The sequence below is a fragment of the Aegilops tauschii genome, chromosome 7, assembly GCF_002575655.3.
Source record: "Aegilops tauschii subsp. strangulata cultivar AL8/78 chromosome 7, Aet v6.0, whole genome shotgun sequence".
In the NCBI taxonomy this organism is placed as follows: domain Eukaryota; kingdom Viridiplantae; phylum Streptophyta; class Magnoliopsida; order Poales; family Poaceae; genus Aegilops; species Aegilops tauschii.
In genome coordinates this window covers 194965103-194984166 of record NC_053041.3, presented here as the reverse complement: position 1 = coordinate 194984166, position 19064 = coordinate 194965103, and the positions used below count along the sequence as shown (strand labels likewise).

The following is a 19064-nucleotide window of genomic DNA, read 5'->3' as shown; positions in this document are numbered from 1 at the left end:
ACGCTGGGCTTGGCCGTAGCCCCTGGTTTTCTCGGCTGTCAGTCTTGGGATCCCTCCTGTCCTGTCCGTCCGTCCTCCCGTCCGTCGCCACCGTTTCTTTTTGAATCCCTCGAGAGCACATACGCACCAAACACCAATGAAACAGTAGCCCGGCCATCACGCAGCGGTAACCGCGCCGTGCTACGGCTGCCCGCGCCAATAAACATTTGGCGCTTTGTCAGGCCAGTTGCACTGCGCTACACTGCACCACGGCGGAGCAGCCGCAGCTCGTTTTCAACGGTTGGTAAACCGTAAACAAAGCGAGTGAGAGCCGAGCGAGCCACGGGAAAGCGGCCCAGCAAAGCAAGCGAGCCCCCCTCCCCCATCCCTCTCTCTCCTGCGCGTGGTGTGCGCAGTGTGTACGCTGTCCCTGCTGCGGCTACAGCCGCTGTCTGGAGGAGCTCGAGCAGCCGAGCGCCCAGTAGTAGCACTAGACCACTGCCTGCTGCTGCTACCACTACCACCTACAGGCCTACTCATTCAAGAATCTCCTAGCTTTCCCCAAACTCCCATACGGCCTCCTGATCCGCCGGCCTCTGCTCTGAATCCGGAGATCGCAGCCAATCCATTTGCTTTTTTCCATCCGGCGCTCTTCACCTCTGCTGGGCCTGGAGAAATGGGATGCGGTGCAAGAGACGCTTCTTGAGCCAGATGCTTCTTTGATGCAAGGTCGGCTACACCATCCTTCCTCCCTCCTGTATTGGATTGGATGCTTCCTTTTTCCTGATTAGCTTACGTTGTTTTCCTTCTTTTGCGTGTTCTATGTATGGATGTGTTTCAATCTGAGATTTGATGGGGATATTTGTTGCTTCACCTTCCCGATTCCTACGGATCTCATTCGAACACGGAGATACTGCTTATTATTATTATTTTGGTGGAAATGATATATACTGGTACTTAAATCCAACCCCGGATTAAATTGTAAGCCATCGGTCCTTTTTCTTGCAGATTTCTAGATCAAGGTTTTAGCAGCCAAAAATCTTGCTTCCGAGAAGTAACCCAGACGAGCAGAAGCAGCTGCACCAAGCAGTTGAGCATCGAGTTTGTCCGGTAATAATTTCTCAATACATCTACAGAGGAGGCACTGCTGGATTGGATCAATGGGTAGGGGAAGAGGCAGAGGAAGGAAGCCCATCGCCAACGGCAGGAGCCATGAAGACAAGATGAGCAGCGGCGAAGAGGTCGTGCCTGCGAGGAAGAGGAGAGGAAGGCCCCAAAAGCAGCGCGCCCCCGACAAGGTCGATCTAGCAGAACCCAAGAACTCGGCAGCGGGCGTTCATGGCGACGCAGAAGGAGACGACGCAAAGCTCAAGGAGAACGACGACCCTGAAGGCAATGGCAACAAGAGGAACAGGGCGCCCAAGGAGGAGAGCTCGAACCTCGACATGGAGGAGAACAGCTCGAGCACCCGGTCCAGCAACGACGAGTCGACGACGACGACCAGGTCCAGCGGCTTCCGGCAGAACGGGAGCCGCCGGAAGAGCACGCCCCGGCGAGCAGCCGAGGCGGGCCTGTAGCTGGAGGAATTAATGGAGCGGCGGCAACACGCGCTCTTGGATGGATATCTGTTAGGCATGCAGCTGCTCTTCAGTTTTGTCAACTTTATAATTTAGTAGCAACCTTCGTCTTCGTGTTTACATGGCTCTAGCTACATGGATGGATGTAAACATATACTCATTGCGAACTATTGAAGTTTTGCTTATGGTGATTGAGAAGAGTGTGACGCACTTGAAGTTCACAATTAGCTGCTCTAGGCTACTACTGTTACATCACATCAGTTGATATGGTGTGCTGTTTCATCACATCAGCATCAGCTCTTGGCAAGTTTAGTCCATCTTTTGCACATTTTGTTTGCCTATTCATCACAGCTAATCCTCCATGGTGGTATTGGCAAGTAATCATGGTTCCTACTAAACCACGATACCAAGACTGTTGGCTTAGGTATTATCTATTACCTCCATTAGGAAATAAGTGGCGTGGTTTTAGTTCGAACTAAAACCACTCAACTTATTTCCAAACGGAGGGAGTATTTACGTGTGGTGCGATAAGAATGTAAGATAAATTAAATCACCCAAGTTCATTCTACCCATTGGTGAAATACGGACATACTGGATTCAGATGATCTGTGTCCAACATCCACTGTGCCTTGTGCCGGCTCGGGATACATACTCTTGGATGTGCGACATTGCAAGATACTCCCTCCATTGCATGTTTTTTGTCGGTTTTAGTTCAAAACGAGAAAATTTATGGAACGGAGGGAGTATCGATTCAACACTGATGACCTTGTCGAAGAATGTGACATTCTACACTCGGGACATCTCTCTCCTCTTCAAACCGTAGGGAGGATAAAAAAAATTGGCGCACCATGTCACCACACCCTCCTACGCCATTAGGTCGTCGTCCCGCCTCCTTTTGCACCAGCTCTCCTGTCTACAGGATAGAGCTCTAGTTTTTCCCCGCCTTAGGGTTTTTAGTAGGGTTACACAATGGTTTTTTTTTGGTGGTGGTGGCAGCAGCGCCGATCTGGCAAATATAGTTGTTTCGAGCCTCCTCATCTCAACTTTGTCAGCTACATGGCTGTTGATGGCTCGTTTGGTGTAGATTCATGCCAGCCTCTCTGACCGGTGAGGTTAGCATTTGCAGAGTTTGTTGGTGTGGTGTCGGCGGCAGCTTCCATTGGCAATTTGGTCCTCTGGCCCCCTCTTCATCACGTTGGTGCAGCCTCTGGTGCCGGCTTGAGGCATGTGAGTTTTTTTGGAGGTTAGAATCTTGGATCCGGCGATCTTCCTCCAATAGTTTGTTCTCCAGGGCGGTAATCCAGCAGGACTGCGCTCCGGTGATGAAGAGGCGGCGGCGGCAGGCCATCAGCTCTTTTAGAACGAAGTAGGAGATCAGCCCTCCAAAGACCTTGATGTATTTTCTTTATTTATTTTTATTTAAGGATGCGTGCATTGCTGCTTTGATCCATAGATCTGAGACCTTTTGGTCCGAAAAAAGGGAAGAATGTGACGTTCCATTCAATTTGATCACTGCTCCTTGAGCTATAACAACATCATTATTGTCCCATCTGAAGCAACTCAACACAGTCGCAGCAACCAGCAAGAAACGATCCAGACACCATCATGTCCTTCCCACGGAGCCGTGCGCGGCCTTCATGATTCTGCGTGAATGAATGCGTTTAACCGCAGGGGTCACGTCCCGGCCGGGTGGATGGATGGAGGGCTCGAGTTTAACCTGTCACTTCGAGTGCAAATTGCAGCGCACGCACCACCCATGGCCTGATTTGGCAAGTACCATGGGCCTCGAGCTCGTCCGGACCGTCGAAATTTGGGGGCCTCCGAAAGGTGATTTCCGTGGATGGAATGTATGAGCTCACTTGTGCGTTGCTCTGCTCCGGCAAGCCGTGGTGCCGGTGCCCTACTCTAGAGCAAAAAATAACGATTTACTAGATCATGGGTGCCGCCGTGCCGGTACTGTTAAAGATTGGATAGGCGTGATTATTAGTCTTTAGGAGGAGATCGTGCTTGGGTGCTGCTGATATAGGAAGGTGGCACTTTCTGCCTCCCCTAGATCGGCGACTCCGGTGGTGCCTGGGAATGGCTGGTCGTGCATGGGACCAGGAATGTGATGCCTTTTTGCTGCTCCTTCGATGCTCAAGACTAGAATTTCAATCAAATCAAACGTCGATAATATTCTTTTCACGACAAGTTATTCGAGTATATACATAAGAAACACTCATGAGGACCGGCTTGTTTCATGTGTTCACGTGTTCTAGCTCTCATGGACAGTATCCAAATATCGCTTATCCAAAGACCCTTTATTTAGAATAGACCACATATTTTCTTATGAACAAGGCATATTGTTTATCCGCTTAAATACATTTTCCAGCGTCGTTAAGGATTTTTTTTTATAAATCCGCAAAAAAAAAAAAACAGCATAAACTTTACGACTACTATCAGATAAGGGAATACCTGAACCACCGAACACGTACCGACGAAATACAAGGCTTCACCCATGGATTATTATGTGCTCCATCAGCGATTCAGCGCGGCAAAGTTTTCGCTGATGACTGTTCGCTCAGTGGCATCACTGGCGCGACTTGTAAAGGCAGGCAGCCGGGCACAATGATTTCCGCTTCTTCCATCACCCAGTTGCTCTCCAGAAACAGAAACACCCTATACATAGCCAGCCGCGGTGAGCACATTAGCACACGGAGAGAAAGAAACCAGAGGAGGACGTGCAGCCATGTCCCTGCTGCTCATGATCTTGCTTTCCTCGACGGCGGCGCGGGCCGACGCGAATCCAGGCAAGATCGGGAGGAGTCAGTTCCCCAGGGACTTCCTCTTCGGCACGGCCTCTTCGGCGTACCAGGTAAGTTCTAGCACAATCTGGAGATTGCTGGAACGAAAGAGTTAGAAGCTCTGATGCACCTTGTGTGACGCTGATGCAGTACGAAGGTGCTGTGAGGGAAGGCGGCAGAGGACCCAGCATCTGGGACGCCTTCACTCACAATCACCCAGGTCGTTGTTTCTGCTCAAGATCACACACACACACACACACACACACACACAGCGTTTCGTCTTTGTTTTTTTTTTAACTGTGCTTAATTTGTCATAAACAACTAATGCATTCCTATTCTATTATTTTCTGTATAGTTGCCGCTACTTACCAAGTTACCAGGGTACATGGCATGCGATGCCTCGTAATTTACAAAGTAAACGTCACAACTTGCCTTTTGGACGTAGCCTCCTTCCCAGGAGGGCTCTTCCCAGGAGGGCTAGCACACAAAATGAAGAACTTCTAATCCTTTCGTTCCAGTACTAACGAGAAGTATGAATAACTGAACAATAATAAGTAAACATAAAACTGAGAGAGGCTAATCACTTGAAATTTCTCAAAAGGAAAAGCAAAAACAAAGCACTTGCCGCTCGACTTCCTAACAAGCAAGCGAAAATGATAATTTTCGAATGAACAAGCACATATAATCTACCACCTCTGCACCAAAATATAAGACGTTTTTGTTAGCTAAACTAGTCTACGAAAACGTCTTGTATTTTGGTACGGATGGAGTAGTGATTTCTACTAGCATGGTACTACCACTTTTTTAGCTGGTTCAGTTCACTACATTAAAGAAAACTAGTTCAGTGTTTTTTTACCATAACATGTGAATAACCTTAAATGGAAAAAACATTGATATAACATGTGGACCTGATTTATAGAATTTTAAAGTACTTTTCATACAAAAAGCAAATTTAATTAGGACTTAAAAGTGGTCTTCACCCATCTGGTCACTGATCTGTGAGGAACCAAAGGTAATTCATTATTCAGAAAGGTCATAGGCTCATAGCTGGTAAAGGGGCAACAATGCTCATACGCACCTACCGACAAGCACAGCAAAAGACAAAAGGAAGCGCAAAGGAAAAAAAACAATTTGAACGTCTAATAGTTTAAACAATCACTCTTCGTATGCCATACTTCAGTTACATCATGTGAAAATACCAACAAACAAAAAACTTTATTTTTTGGCTTTGGCTCACTGCTGTGCCCCTAAGGCCTTGTACAATGGGAGATGCTTAGGAGAGGTGCTTAGAGAAATAAACCAGGATTTTCTTGAGCACCAGTGCTTATTTGTACAGGGTAGACGCTTAACTAAGCGTCTCTTCTATAGAAATAGGCACCGGTGCTTCAGAAAAACCGGTTTATTTTTCTAAGCACCTCCCTAAGCATCTCCCATTGTACAAGGCCTAAGAGAGCATCCGCACCCTTAGCAGCCATACTTTGGACATAAGATAGACAAATCAGTTTTCTATGTCCAATTACATCTTTAAGCTTCATTTGCCATATCTCCTAGCGCCACCTGTAGGTGTTAAGGGCCTAAAAAAATCATTTACACTGAAAAACGATATGCATGAACTGATTTAAATAACTTTTTAGCTTTGTGCTGTAATGCTAAGCTTAGCGCTGCCGGCAAGCATTTTGACCTCATATCCCTTAGCATTGATGCTGGCCAGTGTCTCACCTTTAGCATCTGCTCCATAACTCAAGACGGTTTACCTATGCATGAAAGAAGTGCTTCCATAATCTCAATGAAAGAAGTACTTCATTCATGTTCAGAGTTTCAGACTAGCTATGGTGATTTGTAATCAAAGTTTCTCTAATTTCTAAATTCAGAAAAGATAGCAAATGGAAGCAATGGAGATGTAGCAATAGACTCCTACCACCGGTACAAGGTAGTGCTTATACTGATTATGCTAACTAGTGACCACTAATATATATTCACCTCAATGCCTAATACTATCAGGTGTCATCCACCTTGTTTGTGTAGGACGATGTCAACATCATGAAGGATTTGGGCTTTAATGCCTATAGATTTTCTCTTTCTTGGTCACGTATTCTGCCTAGTAAGTATTCTCATAACCTTTATTCTGCCTAGTAAGTATTCTCTTAGCCTTTTACAGTTTTCTTATACATGTAGGGCTTATATTCTCGGCTAATGGTAAAAGAATCATGATGACCTTATAGTTAAATACACTCCAGATGTGAAGGGCGCAACTAATCCCACACGTTTTGACAAAGCCAGCTAACCATTCGTTACTACAGCGGTACAGCCAAAACTTGCAAACCTTTCCCACTGATATGTACCGAAACCCTGACACACTTCTAACTGAGAATCGATCTAGATTAACAAGAAATAGATATTGATCACAATCAACTAGCTCATGCAATGGTACCATGGGTACAGGTGGGAAATTGAGTGGAGGGGTCAACATGGAAGGAATCAATTACTACAACAATCTCATCGATAAACTCATTTCGGAAGGTAAAAGTTGTTTTTCTGGTATTATTATGTGTTTGCATCCTATAATGTCTAACCAACAATGCAGGTATTGAACCATTTGTGACCCTTTTTCACTGGGACTCCCCGCAAGTATTAGAACAGCAGTATGGTGGCTTCTTAAGCCAGCTTATTGTGTAAGTAAAACATGACCTATACACTCATGAATATTTGTTCATGGATCCAAACTCATTACTCTGATCAACAACAAGAAACAAGATGATATTCTAAGAAAAAGAAAACAAAACTGAACTTATTCAAGCTGTGCCAACATTATCAGGGAAGATTTCAAGGACTATGCCAGCATCTGCTTCAGGGAGTTTGGTGACAGGGTAAAGTACTGGATAACATTCAACGAGCCTTGGAGTTTCAGTATTGGTGGCTATTCTAGTGGTACATACGCACCTGGTAGATGCTCGTCTTCGGCAAAGCCAGGTTGTAGCATGGGAGACTCGGGAAGGGAACCTTATATAGTAGCTCATAATCAACTTCTGGCTCATGCAGCAGCAGTTCAAGTGTACAGAGACAAATACCAGGTACGACTTGGATTTCTTCACTGTGGTTATTTTCAGTAACAAAATACAGGTGAAGAACTATGGTAAATAGATTAAAACACATTCTAGCATGTGAACAGTATATACAGTATTAGCATAAATCTTCTAACTTATGGCCATATGAGGTTCCTTGCAGTAGAACCAAAACACCAGAAACATTGCCTACACAATCTACTCTCAGAAGTAAGGACTGGCAGTTTTCGATGTATACAAAACTGTCAGTTGCCACAGATCTTCTAGTTAAATATCGACCATACAAAATACAATGGTATCTCCTAACAGGAACAAGGAAAGTCTAAATAGTTTTTATTAACAAACATCCATACATTTTGCCAGCTTGTTATTTTACAGTGATAAATCAATTAGTCATTAATCACACAGATAGAGCAAAAAGGGAAGATCAGCATTACAATAGTAAGTAATTGGATAATTCCCTACTCAAATTCCAAAGAAGACAAGGATGCTTCCAAGCGTGCATTGGACTTCATGTATGGGTGGTGAGTTCAGTAAATCCAACATGTACTTCAGGTTTATCCATGAAGTTTCAAGCCACTGCAATTGGCAAATTATTGAAACTTTTTTATTCACATAACTCATTCATAAATTGAACAGGTTCATGGATCCCTTAACCAAGGGACATTATCCACTCAGCATGAAAACACTGGTTGGTAACAGATTACCAAAATTCACAAAAGAGCAGGCAAGGGCTGTAAAAGGATCATTTGATTTCATTGGCCTTAATTACTATTCAGCAAGATATGCTCGGAATACTAAACACAAAAGCAATACTAAAGAAAGCTACAGTACTGATTCACAAACTGATCAAAGAGGTATGTAAGCTATCTGATCTTTATTCTGCTTTCGAATAGATCGGATGAGCTAATAGTTTCTCCGCATGCAACAGTGGAAAGAAATGGAACGTATATTGGCCCAAAGGTATGACTTGCTCACAGACATATCATCTTCATTCATGTTGGACATTTGTAACCCGGTCTAGTTTTATACTATTTAACGGAAATATATTTGTCTCCAGGCTGGCTCTTCTTGGCTCTATATCTATCCAAGAGGAATAGAAGAACTACTGCTATATACCAAGAAGACATATAACAACCCTACTATCTACATCACAGAAAATGGTAGAAAAGCATAACTGCAAACAATGCCAATTTGCTCCACTGCTTACTTGAAGAAACACTTGTATTGCAGGTGTTGATGAAATTAACAATGAAAATTTACCTCTTCAAGAAGCCTTAATTGACAATACCAGAATAGAATTCTACCAGCAACACATATTCTATGTTCAAAGAGCCCTAAAGTGAGTTTGAAGATTGACTACATGTAGATAATTAGATTCGTTAATAACTACTCCCTCCGTCCCATAATATAAGAGCATTTTTTACACTAGTGTAGTGTCAAAAACGCTCTTATATTATGGGCGGAGGGAGTAATATCACAATGCTTTAACTCGATTTATGCCAAAACAATGAAGTATCTGCATGACATGTCAGGCAAGGAGTTGACGTGCGAGGATACTTTGCATGGTCGCTATTTGACAACTTCGAGTGGGTGGATGGTTATAGTGTTCGGTTTGGTCTTAACTACATCAACTACAAGGATGGTCTGAAACGATATCCAAAGCGATCAAGCCAATGGTTTCAGAAGTTTCTTCATCACTAAAATTTATGTTGTATAAGCCTAACTCTTTTATGTAGTACAGTGTCAGCATAATGGATACATCCTATTGTGATAGCTAGCATTCATCAGTATAATACCCTGAGTAGCTCACTTGTACCTAATATAGTATGGGTAACTTCATTGTAATTTCCCGAACATGCTACTGTTTCCAATGTAATAACATTTAAGTAAGGGATAACAGATGTAGTCCGCCTTGATCGCATACCAATTTAAAAACGTATTGGAATGAAAACATGGCATCTGTAAGCACTAAACAAGCAATAGATGTTCCAGTTGCTTCCAGTAAATCACAGCATAGCAATAGTTTAGCACTGAAATCAGGCCTTATCATTTGCTACTTAGGTCATATAAATACTTATGTTGGGTGAGCGATCAAATACCAGCTAGCATTTTTCAGGAACTTGATTGAAATGATTGATAAAATTGAACTTTTTGAAACGACATGACATTATTCACCGGCCAATTTAACTGCATTCTGTACTGCACTCATGTTGCGTTTCTAGTGCCCTATTATGTAGACTGCAGAGCATATTCATAAGGCTGAGTCTGATATTCAAAATGCAATTAAAGCCATACATAGTTTAAGAAGATTTATGGCAGAAAATCATCACAAGAACAAGGACTACACGTTGCAAAAGTATATACCATAAGATATTCAACCTGCTTTACATATCGTTTATTTTAGTTCAGGGACGAAGGTACAATCAATCAAATCACCCAGCTAACTGACTAACACTTGAACTCAGTAAATTATTAATCTCTCCGATTATATGCACTGGTCTGCTATCGAACATAGATGAAAGCGTTGCCTCAGAGTGCTTCTTTAGTTCCCTTGTTTTTGTAATTGCTGCCTCCTAACATTAGAAAAGTAAAATTGTTAACATACAGGTTGAGTACAGAAAGCACAAGGAAAGTAATAGTGTTTGGATTTATTAGCCCACGATGGACCAAAACTAGTCCTTCAGCAAATTTAAATTAGAAGTAAGAATGCGGTTCTTCACAAGACCACTTTGGATGGAAAGCTTTTAGGGTAAGTGACGGAAGTGCGGACCACTGAGAACAATAATATACGTGTAATCAAACGCTATGATAGAAAAAAAAATATCACATACTTGCTTCGGCCAGGATGATGATAGTGCATTTTGCAGCTCCATACGCTTAACTGACAAATCACCTAAGCCTTCTCGCAGTTTCACCTCATGATGTTTCTTTTCCTCTAAGGTTGACACCAATCTATCCAAAAACCTTGGAACAGGAAAGGAAGCAATGTCAGTTAAGGAAATGTTAGAAGGAATATGTATTTGCTAGGGAAAACTGTGTTAATTTGAGCCTTCGAGACAACGCTACAAGGAATAATAAGTGCACTACTGTAGCAACAATGGAAGACACAAGTCAGTATCATTTGTTTAGGTATATAGGATAAGCAAGAGTGTGAACTTTCAAGGTAAACCTTCTTACCTTTTAGAGTTGAGGATCATTATAAGGTCAAGAGTTTTCTGGTTGGTGAGCAGAGAGATTGCTGAGGAAACTTCTACAAGCATATTCTCCAAACGTTCAGGAGCATACTGTTGGAGAACGAAAGGTGAGACTGCTTGCACCTGATGCTGTAGAGATGATGTATCAGCATTTCTCATCTCCGCTGAGCGCAGGATCAAAAATGATTTTACCTGTTTCAAGTGTCAGAAATCATGAGCTAACCTCGGACAAAAAAAAGAAGCTAAAATATTGGTTAATTTGCTTATTACTAAAAAGGGACAGGTTGGCAAAGCAGCCTTGTACAACATAAGACCTTAGAATGGATAATTGTTGTAATTATACGACATGCATCTAAAGCATTTACACTTATAAGGTCTAGAAGGGGGCATTAAAAATGTCAAATACCTCAAGTAAATCATCCACGATATTATTTCTGTACTCCTTCTCCAGCAACTGACTTCTTTCCTCAGTTAAACATTCATATTGCCCTGATTCAGTTGGGGCGTTCTCGATAGTAGCACTTTCTTCAGGATTATCAGTTGAGATGTCCCAGCAAATCTGATTCTCGGATGTATCGCACGTAAGGCCTTCTTTGTCTGCAGATGGATAGGCTGAAGCACCAACACCGTAAGTTTCAGAGTCTGCCAACTCTATATTGGCATCAATAATTTCATAAGACCCAAAACCATTGCCAGATTCTTCCACAGGTTGTTCCACCGCACCAATGTCCCAGTCAATACCATTATTATCCACTGAAATGTCCCAATCAATATCATCTGCAGGAACATTAGAGTCGATGGGTTCTCCTCCGTCCATTGCTGTTCCAAGTGAATTCTGCACCTCTTTACATACTGAGACGTGCAGGGAAGGAGGATTAGCTTGCAACTGTTTCAGATTGTGTACCACAGACTTGTAGTTCTCCTAAATCAATAAACACAGGGTTAAAATTCACAGGAGTTGTATAGCAATTTCCAGAACCAATATCTGTTATGTTCCTCGTAATACTGGCTATACCTTATCCTCTGTATGGCAGTCCCTAACAAAAGTTGTATAGTACTCCATGGCCTGTGAGACAGTATCACTGTTCAGGACTTCCAAGATTTTGCTAAATGTTGATGGAAGTGTTTTTGCAGATTCTATCAGTTCTTGCCGCACATCTATCCCCTACAGATAAAAGTCAAAGCAAGCAGCACATGAATACAACACAGTAAGCAACAATACCAACACCCATGAACCCAAAAGGCCAAAAGAGTTTCTCTCAGATAGAGAAGCTAACCTGCAGACCAAGCTCCTGGCAAGCTTCCGCATACCTAGTTGCTGAAAGAGCAGCAAGTCGCTTAATGTCAGCCTCCCTGCGGTCCAGTTCTGCTAGCTGCTGCTGAGTCTTCTGCATCTGTTTCCTCTGATATGGTCTTGAGGTAACGAAAATAACAGATTAAATTTAAACATGAAAGATGCTAGGTTAAGCACAAAAATAACCCAAATGAGAGATCAAGGAAAGACTTAGTACATGTCATAGTTCACATTCTGGACCATGATCTGAGCTGCCTCTCCAAGGAAAACATGGTCCTTCTCATAAGCTTTAACGATCGACTCCCATTCGCCCTAAACATAGCATATGCATCAGAACATATGTCAACCCCCATGCTCGCAGGTACATTTATCTAAACAACAAATTAATAAATCGTACCGCGGAGCCTGTCAGGCGGCCAAAAATGTTCCTGCTATCGGTGTTGGATTCCAGGAGTATGCTGTATATCTTCTTTGCCTCAAGGTACCCAATTTCTACCGGACGAAAGGAGAACACAAGTATAGAATTAGATTCCACGCATACAGAAATAGTGGGCTGCGGAACTAAGGACACTCGTAAAAGTGACTAGGCGAGGGTTTCGCCGTGGGGATTTCGCCAAACTTATACAGACGCTGCGCAACCGAACCGAGAGCTAAGCCTGAGAGGGAGGGGTTACCTTCGAGCTCGAGGGTTTGGAGGTAGGGGTGGAGGTCCCGCGGGAGGGAGGAGAAGGCGGCGGCGAGGCGGGCGCGGATGGCGGCAAGGCGCTTCCGCCAGTCCTGCGGCACCCGCTTTCGGTCGACCAGCCACTCCTGCAGGCGGGCGAAGGCGATGTCGATGGGGAGGCTGCGGATCTCCGCCGGGTCGCGCATGACGGCCACTGGGTCGGCGGATCGACAGCGGGGAGGGGGCGGGACGCCGGCCGGAGCTTTTCGGGAAGATGGGGACGAAAGCATGAACTGTTTTTTTAGTGGAGCGAGTCTGATTTGCAGCGTTGCAGAATTCGGCTTACGCGAACCTAGTGGGCCAGATGGTCTTGGGTCTCTTCTGCTTATGCTAATGGGCTGCTGCTGGGCCGGCCGGGGGACGAGATTCCGGTTCGCGTAGACGGCACGCGGGGCGATGGGTGGGTCCGACCCGTCAGTGAGACAGAGACAGAGGAGAATCCGAAGAAATAAATATTCAGGGCACGCCATCCCGTAGACCGCGGTAATAAAAGAGTCGGCCGTCTTCTTTCCTCGGACTCCCCAGCAATCCCCATCTTCCCCCCCTCCAAGCTTCCAATCTTCCTTCTCGCCTGTCGCTGCCGAGATGACGGTGGAGAAGGTCGACGCGACGGTGGCCGACTTCGACGGCCACTTCGAGAGGCTCTTCGCCAGCGACGACGGCGGCAAGCTGAAGCTGCTGCTCTTCCTCGCCGACCGCGAGCCCTCCTCCTCCCTCACCTGGTGCCCCGGTAACCTACCCATCCCCTTCCCCAAGTATCGAATTATTAAACACGACCCCTGCTGGCTGATCCAAAAGCGGATTCGGGCGGCGTGCGTGCAGACTGCAACGTGGCGGAGCCGGTGATCTACGAGAAGCTGGAGTCGCTGGGCAAGGACGTGGTGCTCCTGCGCGCGTTCGTCGGCGACAAGCCCACGTGGAGGGACCCAGCCCACCCGTGGAGGGTGGACCCGCGGTTCGCGCTCAAGGGCGTGCCGACGCTGCTGCGGTGGGACAAGGGCGCCGCCGCGGGCCGCCTCGAGGACGACGAGGCCAACGTCGGGGCCAAGATCGATGCCCTGCTCAATTGAGTCGTTAATTATGCGCTGAGGGCAGTCTCGTCTACTTAATCCAAGTGCCAAGAGAATGCTTTGGCGGCAGATGTTATCTATCTGAAATCGTGCTGTTATTGTAACCAGTCAGTTCGTGAACCAAATAAAACAGGGGAACACTTACCATACCTAGCTGGTGATAATAGATGTTGGTGAATGTTATTCCTGCTTTCATGTTTTTGTTTTTGAGCACGGAAAATTCTCATTCCATTAACAAAGTTGCGGAGAAAGCAAAAGTAACCAATTGTGCAGCGTCGGTTTCCACGATGGCATGGCATCATGGCTCTCCTTCAGTCTGTAGGCGGCCAAGTTCACTGTTTTGACCCTTTATCGTTAGTCCTTTTTCGTTAGTTTAGCAGGATCTGACCCTATATGTAAAAGTTTTTTGATCTGACGCTTTTTCTAAGGCCATTGTCTTTGGCGGTAACTCAACCTACCGCCAAGGTCTTTGGTGGCAGGACTTACATGCAACGTCATCTCCGTTTTTTGCAAAAAAGACCCTACCACCATAGTCATGGCGGTAGGATGTGTTACCCAACCGCCAGGGTCTTCTTTGTAAAAAATGAATGCCTTTATTATAATTACATGCATGTTCCTACCACCAAAGACTATGGCGGTAGGGTCTTTTTCACACCGAACAAGCGTGACGGTGTAAGTAAGTCCTACCGTCAGAGCATGACGGTGTAAATAAGTCCTATCGTCAAAGGCCTTGGCGATAGGATATGCTACCCTACCGCCACAAGGCAATGGCGATAGAAAAAGAGTCAGATTCGAAAAACTTTTGAACATAGGGTCAAATCGTGCTTAAGTTAAGGAAAAGGGTCAAAACAGTGAATTTGGCCTCTGTAGGGCATCCTGTGCATGGTCAATACGACAAGCTCCAGACCCCATCAGTGCACCACATCTCCATCTGTACTAGAAACTAACGCGCACTTTGCTGCGCCATTCTTCATAATAGGGTTCACACCCCCCCCCCCTCTTGCAGGCGTATTGTCAGCCATGATCCAACCCACAACAGATTTGGGATCTGAAAGCAAACAAACATCTACCAATTCAAAAAAAACTAGAACTAAAACTTTTAGAAAGAAGAGAAGGAGGCAAGACATCTCTAGATCAGTCTAGCTCTGCCTTTGTGTGCACCATTGGTTACCATGAGCAAAGATAATTGAAGTTGCTAGGAGGGTCCTGCAGTATCTAGCTCAAATAAAGACTGATAACTGCTACATTCATGCAGTAAGGAGGTGTGACGCCCGGATAATTAAGCTACAGTGAACCTATGCTAATGATGCCACGTCACCTCTATTACTGTCGCTAATCTCGTGTTAGTTCAATACGATTCAAATTCAAATTTGAAATTTTGTCAAACAGCAAAAAATTCCAAACTTTAAAACAAAAATGTTCGGGATGTGCTAATTAACGCTTAGGAAATTATGGTGAAGAACCCTGTTTTTACAAAATGCATAAATACTTTAAAATGAATTAAAATAGTAAAAGAAATATAATTAAAACAAAAAAAGGGGCAAGGTCCCCCCTCTCCCTGGGCTGTTTGGCCCAGCAGGCCACTACGCCCGCCGGCCCAGCCTTGGCCTATATGGCCCCGCTCCCACCCCGCAAACCCTAGCTCCCGCATCATCCCCCACTCCTCCCACACGACCCCAACTGCCCCGACCGATACCCCACTCCCTCTTGTTCTCTTGCGCCAGGCCCCTGCGCCCCATCCCCATCCCCTGCCGCGCCGGAGCCCCACCACCGCCGCCGCGCCTACGCCCGGGGATCCGCCGCCTATCGTCGTCCTCGCGCCCCCGCCACGCAGACGCCCTTGCCATGGCCGCACCCGCCTGGTCCTCCACGTCTAGGCCACGCCAAGCCGCCTCCTCGCCGGAGAGGGACGGATCCGTGAGGCCCCGTCGCGAATCCGACCTCCCTCGTGTTGCTCCCCTCGCCAGAGTCCCCTCGTCGACCGGCGCCCCCCTCCTCCGACACCGTCGGACGCCGCCGCGAACCTCGTCGTCGATCCGCTCGGCCTCGACCTCCTCCGGCTCCATCGAGCATGCTGCCGCTTCCGCTGTGAGCCTCCGGCCCTCCACGGCCTTTTCCCCCTCCTCCCTGTGCCTCCAGCGCCGTTTGCCGCTAGCTCCGCCGTAGTCGCCGCCTCGCCCCGGTGTTGTTTCAGCCGCTCCTAGCTCCAGACGAAGGCACGTCTTGACGCGGCGCCTTGCGCTTATCCGTTTGGCATCCGGGGCTGCCCGTTTTGGTCGCCGGAGTCGCCGGCTCCGCGCGCGCCGCCATTCTCTGAACTCGCCGACGGGCACGCACGCGCGCACGCACGTTCTAAGAGTGGGTTGACCCACTGACGTGTGTGCCTGCCCGGTTTAACCATTCCCCTGACCACCTAATTAGAACCTAATAAAACAATTTATTTAACTGAAAATGACATGTGGACCCATTTCATTTAAAAGCCTGTTTAAAAGTATTGAAGTCAATGACATGTGGCCCCCATCTAATCTGTTAAATTAATTAAGCTTTTAAACACTGTGTTACACACTGCTGGGCCCCACAGCTAATAACACTAATTAACATAACAGAACTTTGTTAATTGAAATGTCTCACTAACACATGGGTCCCACTGGTCTTTTGACCAGTAAAATCGCTGACTGGGCACTCCAGTTAGTGACAGGTGGGACCCTAGCGCCCCCTTGACCAGTCAATTGCTGACTGGGCCCACATGTCAGTCTCATGCGCACCACTTCCGGGTACACTTATGTGTACCCATAGCAATTTCTCTTTTATTTTCGAATTAAAATAAATCCTGGAAATTCAGAAAATTATTTAAACTTAGAAAAATCATATAAAATAATCCGTAACTCGGATGAAAATACTTTGTACATGAAAGTTGCTCAGAACGACGAGACGAATCCGGATACGCAGCCCGTTCGTCCGCCACACATCCCTAGCATAGCAAACATGCAACTTTCCTCCTCCGGTTCATCTGTCCGAAAACGCGAAACACCGGGGATACTTTCCCGGATGTTTCCCCTCTTCGTCGGTATCACCTCCTACCGCGTTAGGGCATACCTAGCACCGCGTGTTGCCTCGTTATGTTTTGTGATGCTTTGTTTGCTCCGTATTTATTGTTTCTTCCCCCTCTTCTTCCCCGGTAGACCCCGAGACTGGCGCTGATGCCACCGAGTATGACTACGTCACCGACGACCCTTCTTCCTGTACAACAAAGCTTCCAGGCAAGCCCCCGCCCCCTTGATCACCAGATATCGCCTATTCTTCTCTCTACTGCTTGCATTAGAGTAGTGTAGCATGTTACTGCTTTCCCTTAATCCTATCCTGATGCATAGCCTGTCCTTGCTACTACTGTTGTTACCTTTACTTGCAATCCTACATGCTTAGTATAGGATGCTAGTATTCCATCTGTGGCTCTACATTCTTGTCCGTCTGCTGTGCTATACTATCGGGCTGTGATCACTCGGGAGGTGATCACGGGTATATACTATATACTTTATACATGATACATGTGGTGACTAAAGTCGGGTCGGCTCGTGGAGCACCCGCGAGTGATTCACGGATTGGGGGCTGAAAGGACCTTTGTCCCGACGGCCCTCTGGGTGGATCTTTGTGGCGGAGCGACAGGGCAGGTTGAGACTGCCTAGGTGAGAGGTGGGTTTGGCCCTGGTCGGCGTCCGCGGTTACTTCAAAATAATACGCTTAACAAGTTCTTGGTATTTGATCTGAGTCTGGCCACTGGCCTATACGCACTAACCAATTACGTGGGAACAGTTATGGGCACTCGACGTCGTGGTATCAGCCGAAACCTTCTTGACGTCAGCGACTGAGCGGCGCGCGCCGGATTGGACCGTAAGCCCGCGCTTGTATTAAGGGGGCTAGGTCTGCTTTCGGCCGCCCTCGCAACATGCAGGTGTGCAATGGGCGATGGGCCCAGACCCCTGCGCCATAGGATTTAGACCGGCGTGCTGACCTCTCTATTGTGCCTAGGTAGGGCTGCGACGTGTTGATCTTCCGAGGCCGGGCATGACCCAGGAAAGTGTGTCCGACCAAATGGGATCGAGCGTGTTGGGTAATGTGGTGCACCCCTGCAGGGAAGTTTATCTATTCGAATAGCCGTGATCTTCGGTAACAGGACGACTTGGAGTTGTACCTTGACCTTATGACAACTAGAACCGGATACTTAATAAAACACACCCTTCCAAGTGCCAGATATAACCCGGTGATCGCTCTCACACAGGGCGACGAGGAGAGGATCGCCGGGTAGGATTATGCTATCCGATGATACTTGGTGAACTTACCATCTACTCTCTTCTACATGTTGCAAGATGGAGGCTGCCAAAAGCGTAGTTTCGACAGGACAAGCTATCCCCCTCTTATTCTGGCATTCTGCAGTTCAGTCCACCGATATGGCCCTTTACACATATACCATGCATATGTAGTGTAGCTCCTTGCTTGCGAGTACTTTGGATGAGTACTCACGGTTGCTTTTCTCCCTCTTTTCCCCCTTTCCTTTCTACCTGGTTGTCGCAACCAGATGCTGGAGCCCAGGAGCCAGACGCCACCGTCGACGACGACTCCTACTACACCGGAGGTGCCTACTACTATGTGCAGCCCGCTGACGACGACCAGGAGTAGTTAGGAGGATCCCAGGCAGGAGGCCTGCGCCTCTTTCGATCTGTATCCCAGTTTGTGCTAGCCATCTTATGGCAACTTGTTTAACTTATGTCTGTACTCAGATATTGTTGCTTCCGCTGACTCGTCTATGATCAAGCACTTGTATTCGAGCCCTCGAGGCCCCTGGCTTGTATTATGATGCTTGTATGACTTATTTATGTTTTAGAGTTGTGTTGTGATATCTTCCCGTGAGTCCCTGATCTTGATCGTACACGTTTGCGTGCATGATTAGTGTACGATTGAATCGGGGGCGTCACAAGTTGGTATCAGAGCCGACTGCCTGTAGGAATCCCCCTTCCAAACCTCCTTGGCCGAAGTCGAGTCTAGACATTGCTAAACTTTTACTAACATGGCTGTGTGCCTTACGGGCCCACGTCGCCATTGGGTGGTATTAGGATCTTTTACTCCTCGTATATACTCTGGGACTCTGATCTCTCTTCTATTCGGGATAAATGAATTTTGCTAAATCTAACATGAGGATCTCGTTATCTCTTTCACCCGGAGAGCACCTTATTACCGATGGTCGTCTGCTGCACCAGAAGACCCTGAAGATACTCTTCGCTGTTAACCCGAGAACTTGTGTTCATCGCGTTTGCAATTCCCCTTCCACCGTCAACCCTTATAGATAACTACATACAGTTGTCATTCTTACATCCATCCCCAGT

At 46.3% G+C, this 19064-nt stretch overlaps 3 protein-coding genes across 5 annotated transcripts; 2 read left to right on the top strand and 1 right to left on the bottom strand.

The window, feature by feature from the left end:
• Positions 1-230: 230 nt before the first annotated feature.
• On the top strand, positions 231-1762 carry LOC109733551 (uncharacterized). The gene is made up of 2 exons (XM_020292772.4): positions 231-708; positions 988-1762. The coding sequence occupies exon 2, from the start codon at positions 1140-1142 to the stop codon at positions 1554-1556; it is 417 nt and encodes a 138-aa protein (XP_020148361.1). The 5' UTR covers positions 231-708; positions 988-1139; the 3' UTR covers positions 1557-1762.
• A 1189-nt stretch (positions 1763-2951) lies between these two features.
• LOC109733550 (beta-glucosidase 24) lies at positions 2952-9339 on the top strand. Of its 3 annotated transcripts, XM_020292767.4 has the most exons (13): positions 4149-4410; positions 4490-4559; positions 6211-6269; positions 6365-6440; positions 6782-6859; positions 6924-7011; positions 7155-7410; positions 7810-7925; positions 8041-8258; positions 8333-8364; positions 8462-8564; positions 8635-8743; positions 8937-9339. In XM_020292767.4, the coding sequence occupies exons 1-13, from the start codon at positions 4285-4287 to the stop codon at positions 9103-9105; spliced, it is 1500 nt and encodes a 499-aa protein (XP_020148356.1). In that variant the 5' UTR covers positions 4149-4284; the 3' UTR covers positions 9106-9339. The 3 variants fall into 3 exon arrangements, with proteins under 3 accessions (XP_020148360.2, XP_020148356.1, XP_020148358.1); XM_020292771.3 differs by lacking the exon at positions 4490-4559 and having other exon boundaries at positions 2952-4410; XM_020292769.4 differs by lacking the exons at positions 6211-6269; positions 6365-6440.
• Positions 9340-9746: 407 nt separating this feature from the next.
• Positions 9747-13656, bottom strand: LOC109733549 (CDK5RAP3 protein homolog). The gene is made up of 9 exons (XM_020292766.4): positions 12567-13656; positions 12290-12384; positions 12110-12204; positions 11876-12011; positions 11614-11763; positions 11005-11520; positions 10582-10790; positions 10236-10368; positions 9747-9977 (listed from the first exon to the last, which is right to left on the bottom strand). The coding sequence occupies exons 1-9, from the start codon at positions 13357-13359 to the stop codon at positions 9837-9839; spliced, it is 2268 nt and encodes a 755-aa protein (XP_020148355.2). The 5' UTR covers positions 13360-13656; the 3' UTR covers positions 9747-9836.
• Between the last annotated feature and the right edge of the window lie 5408 nt (positions 13657-19064).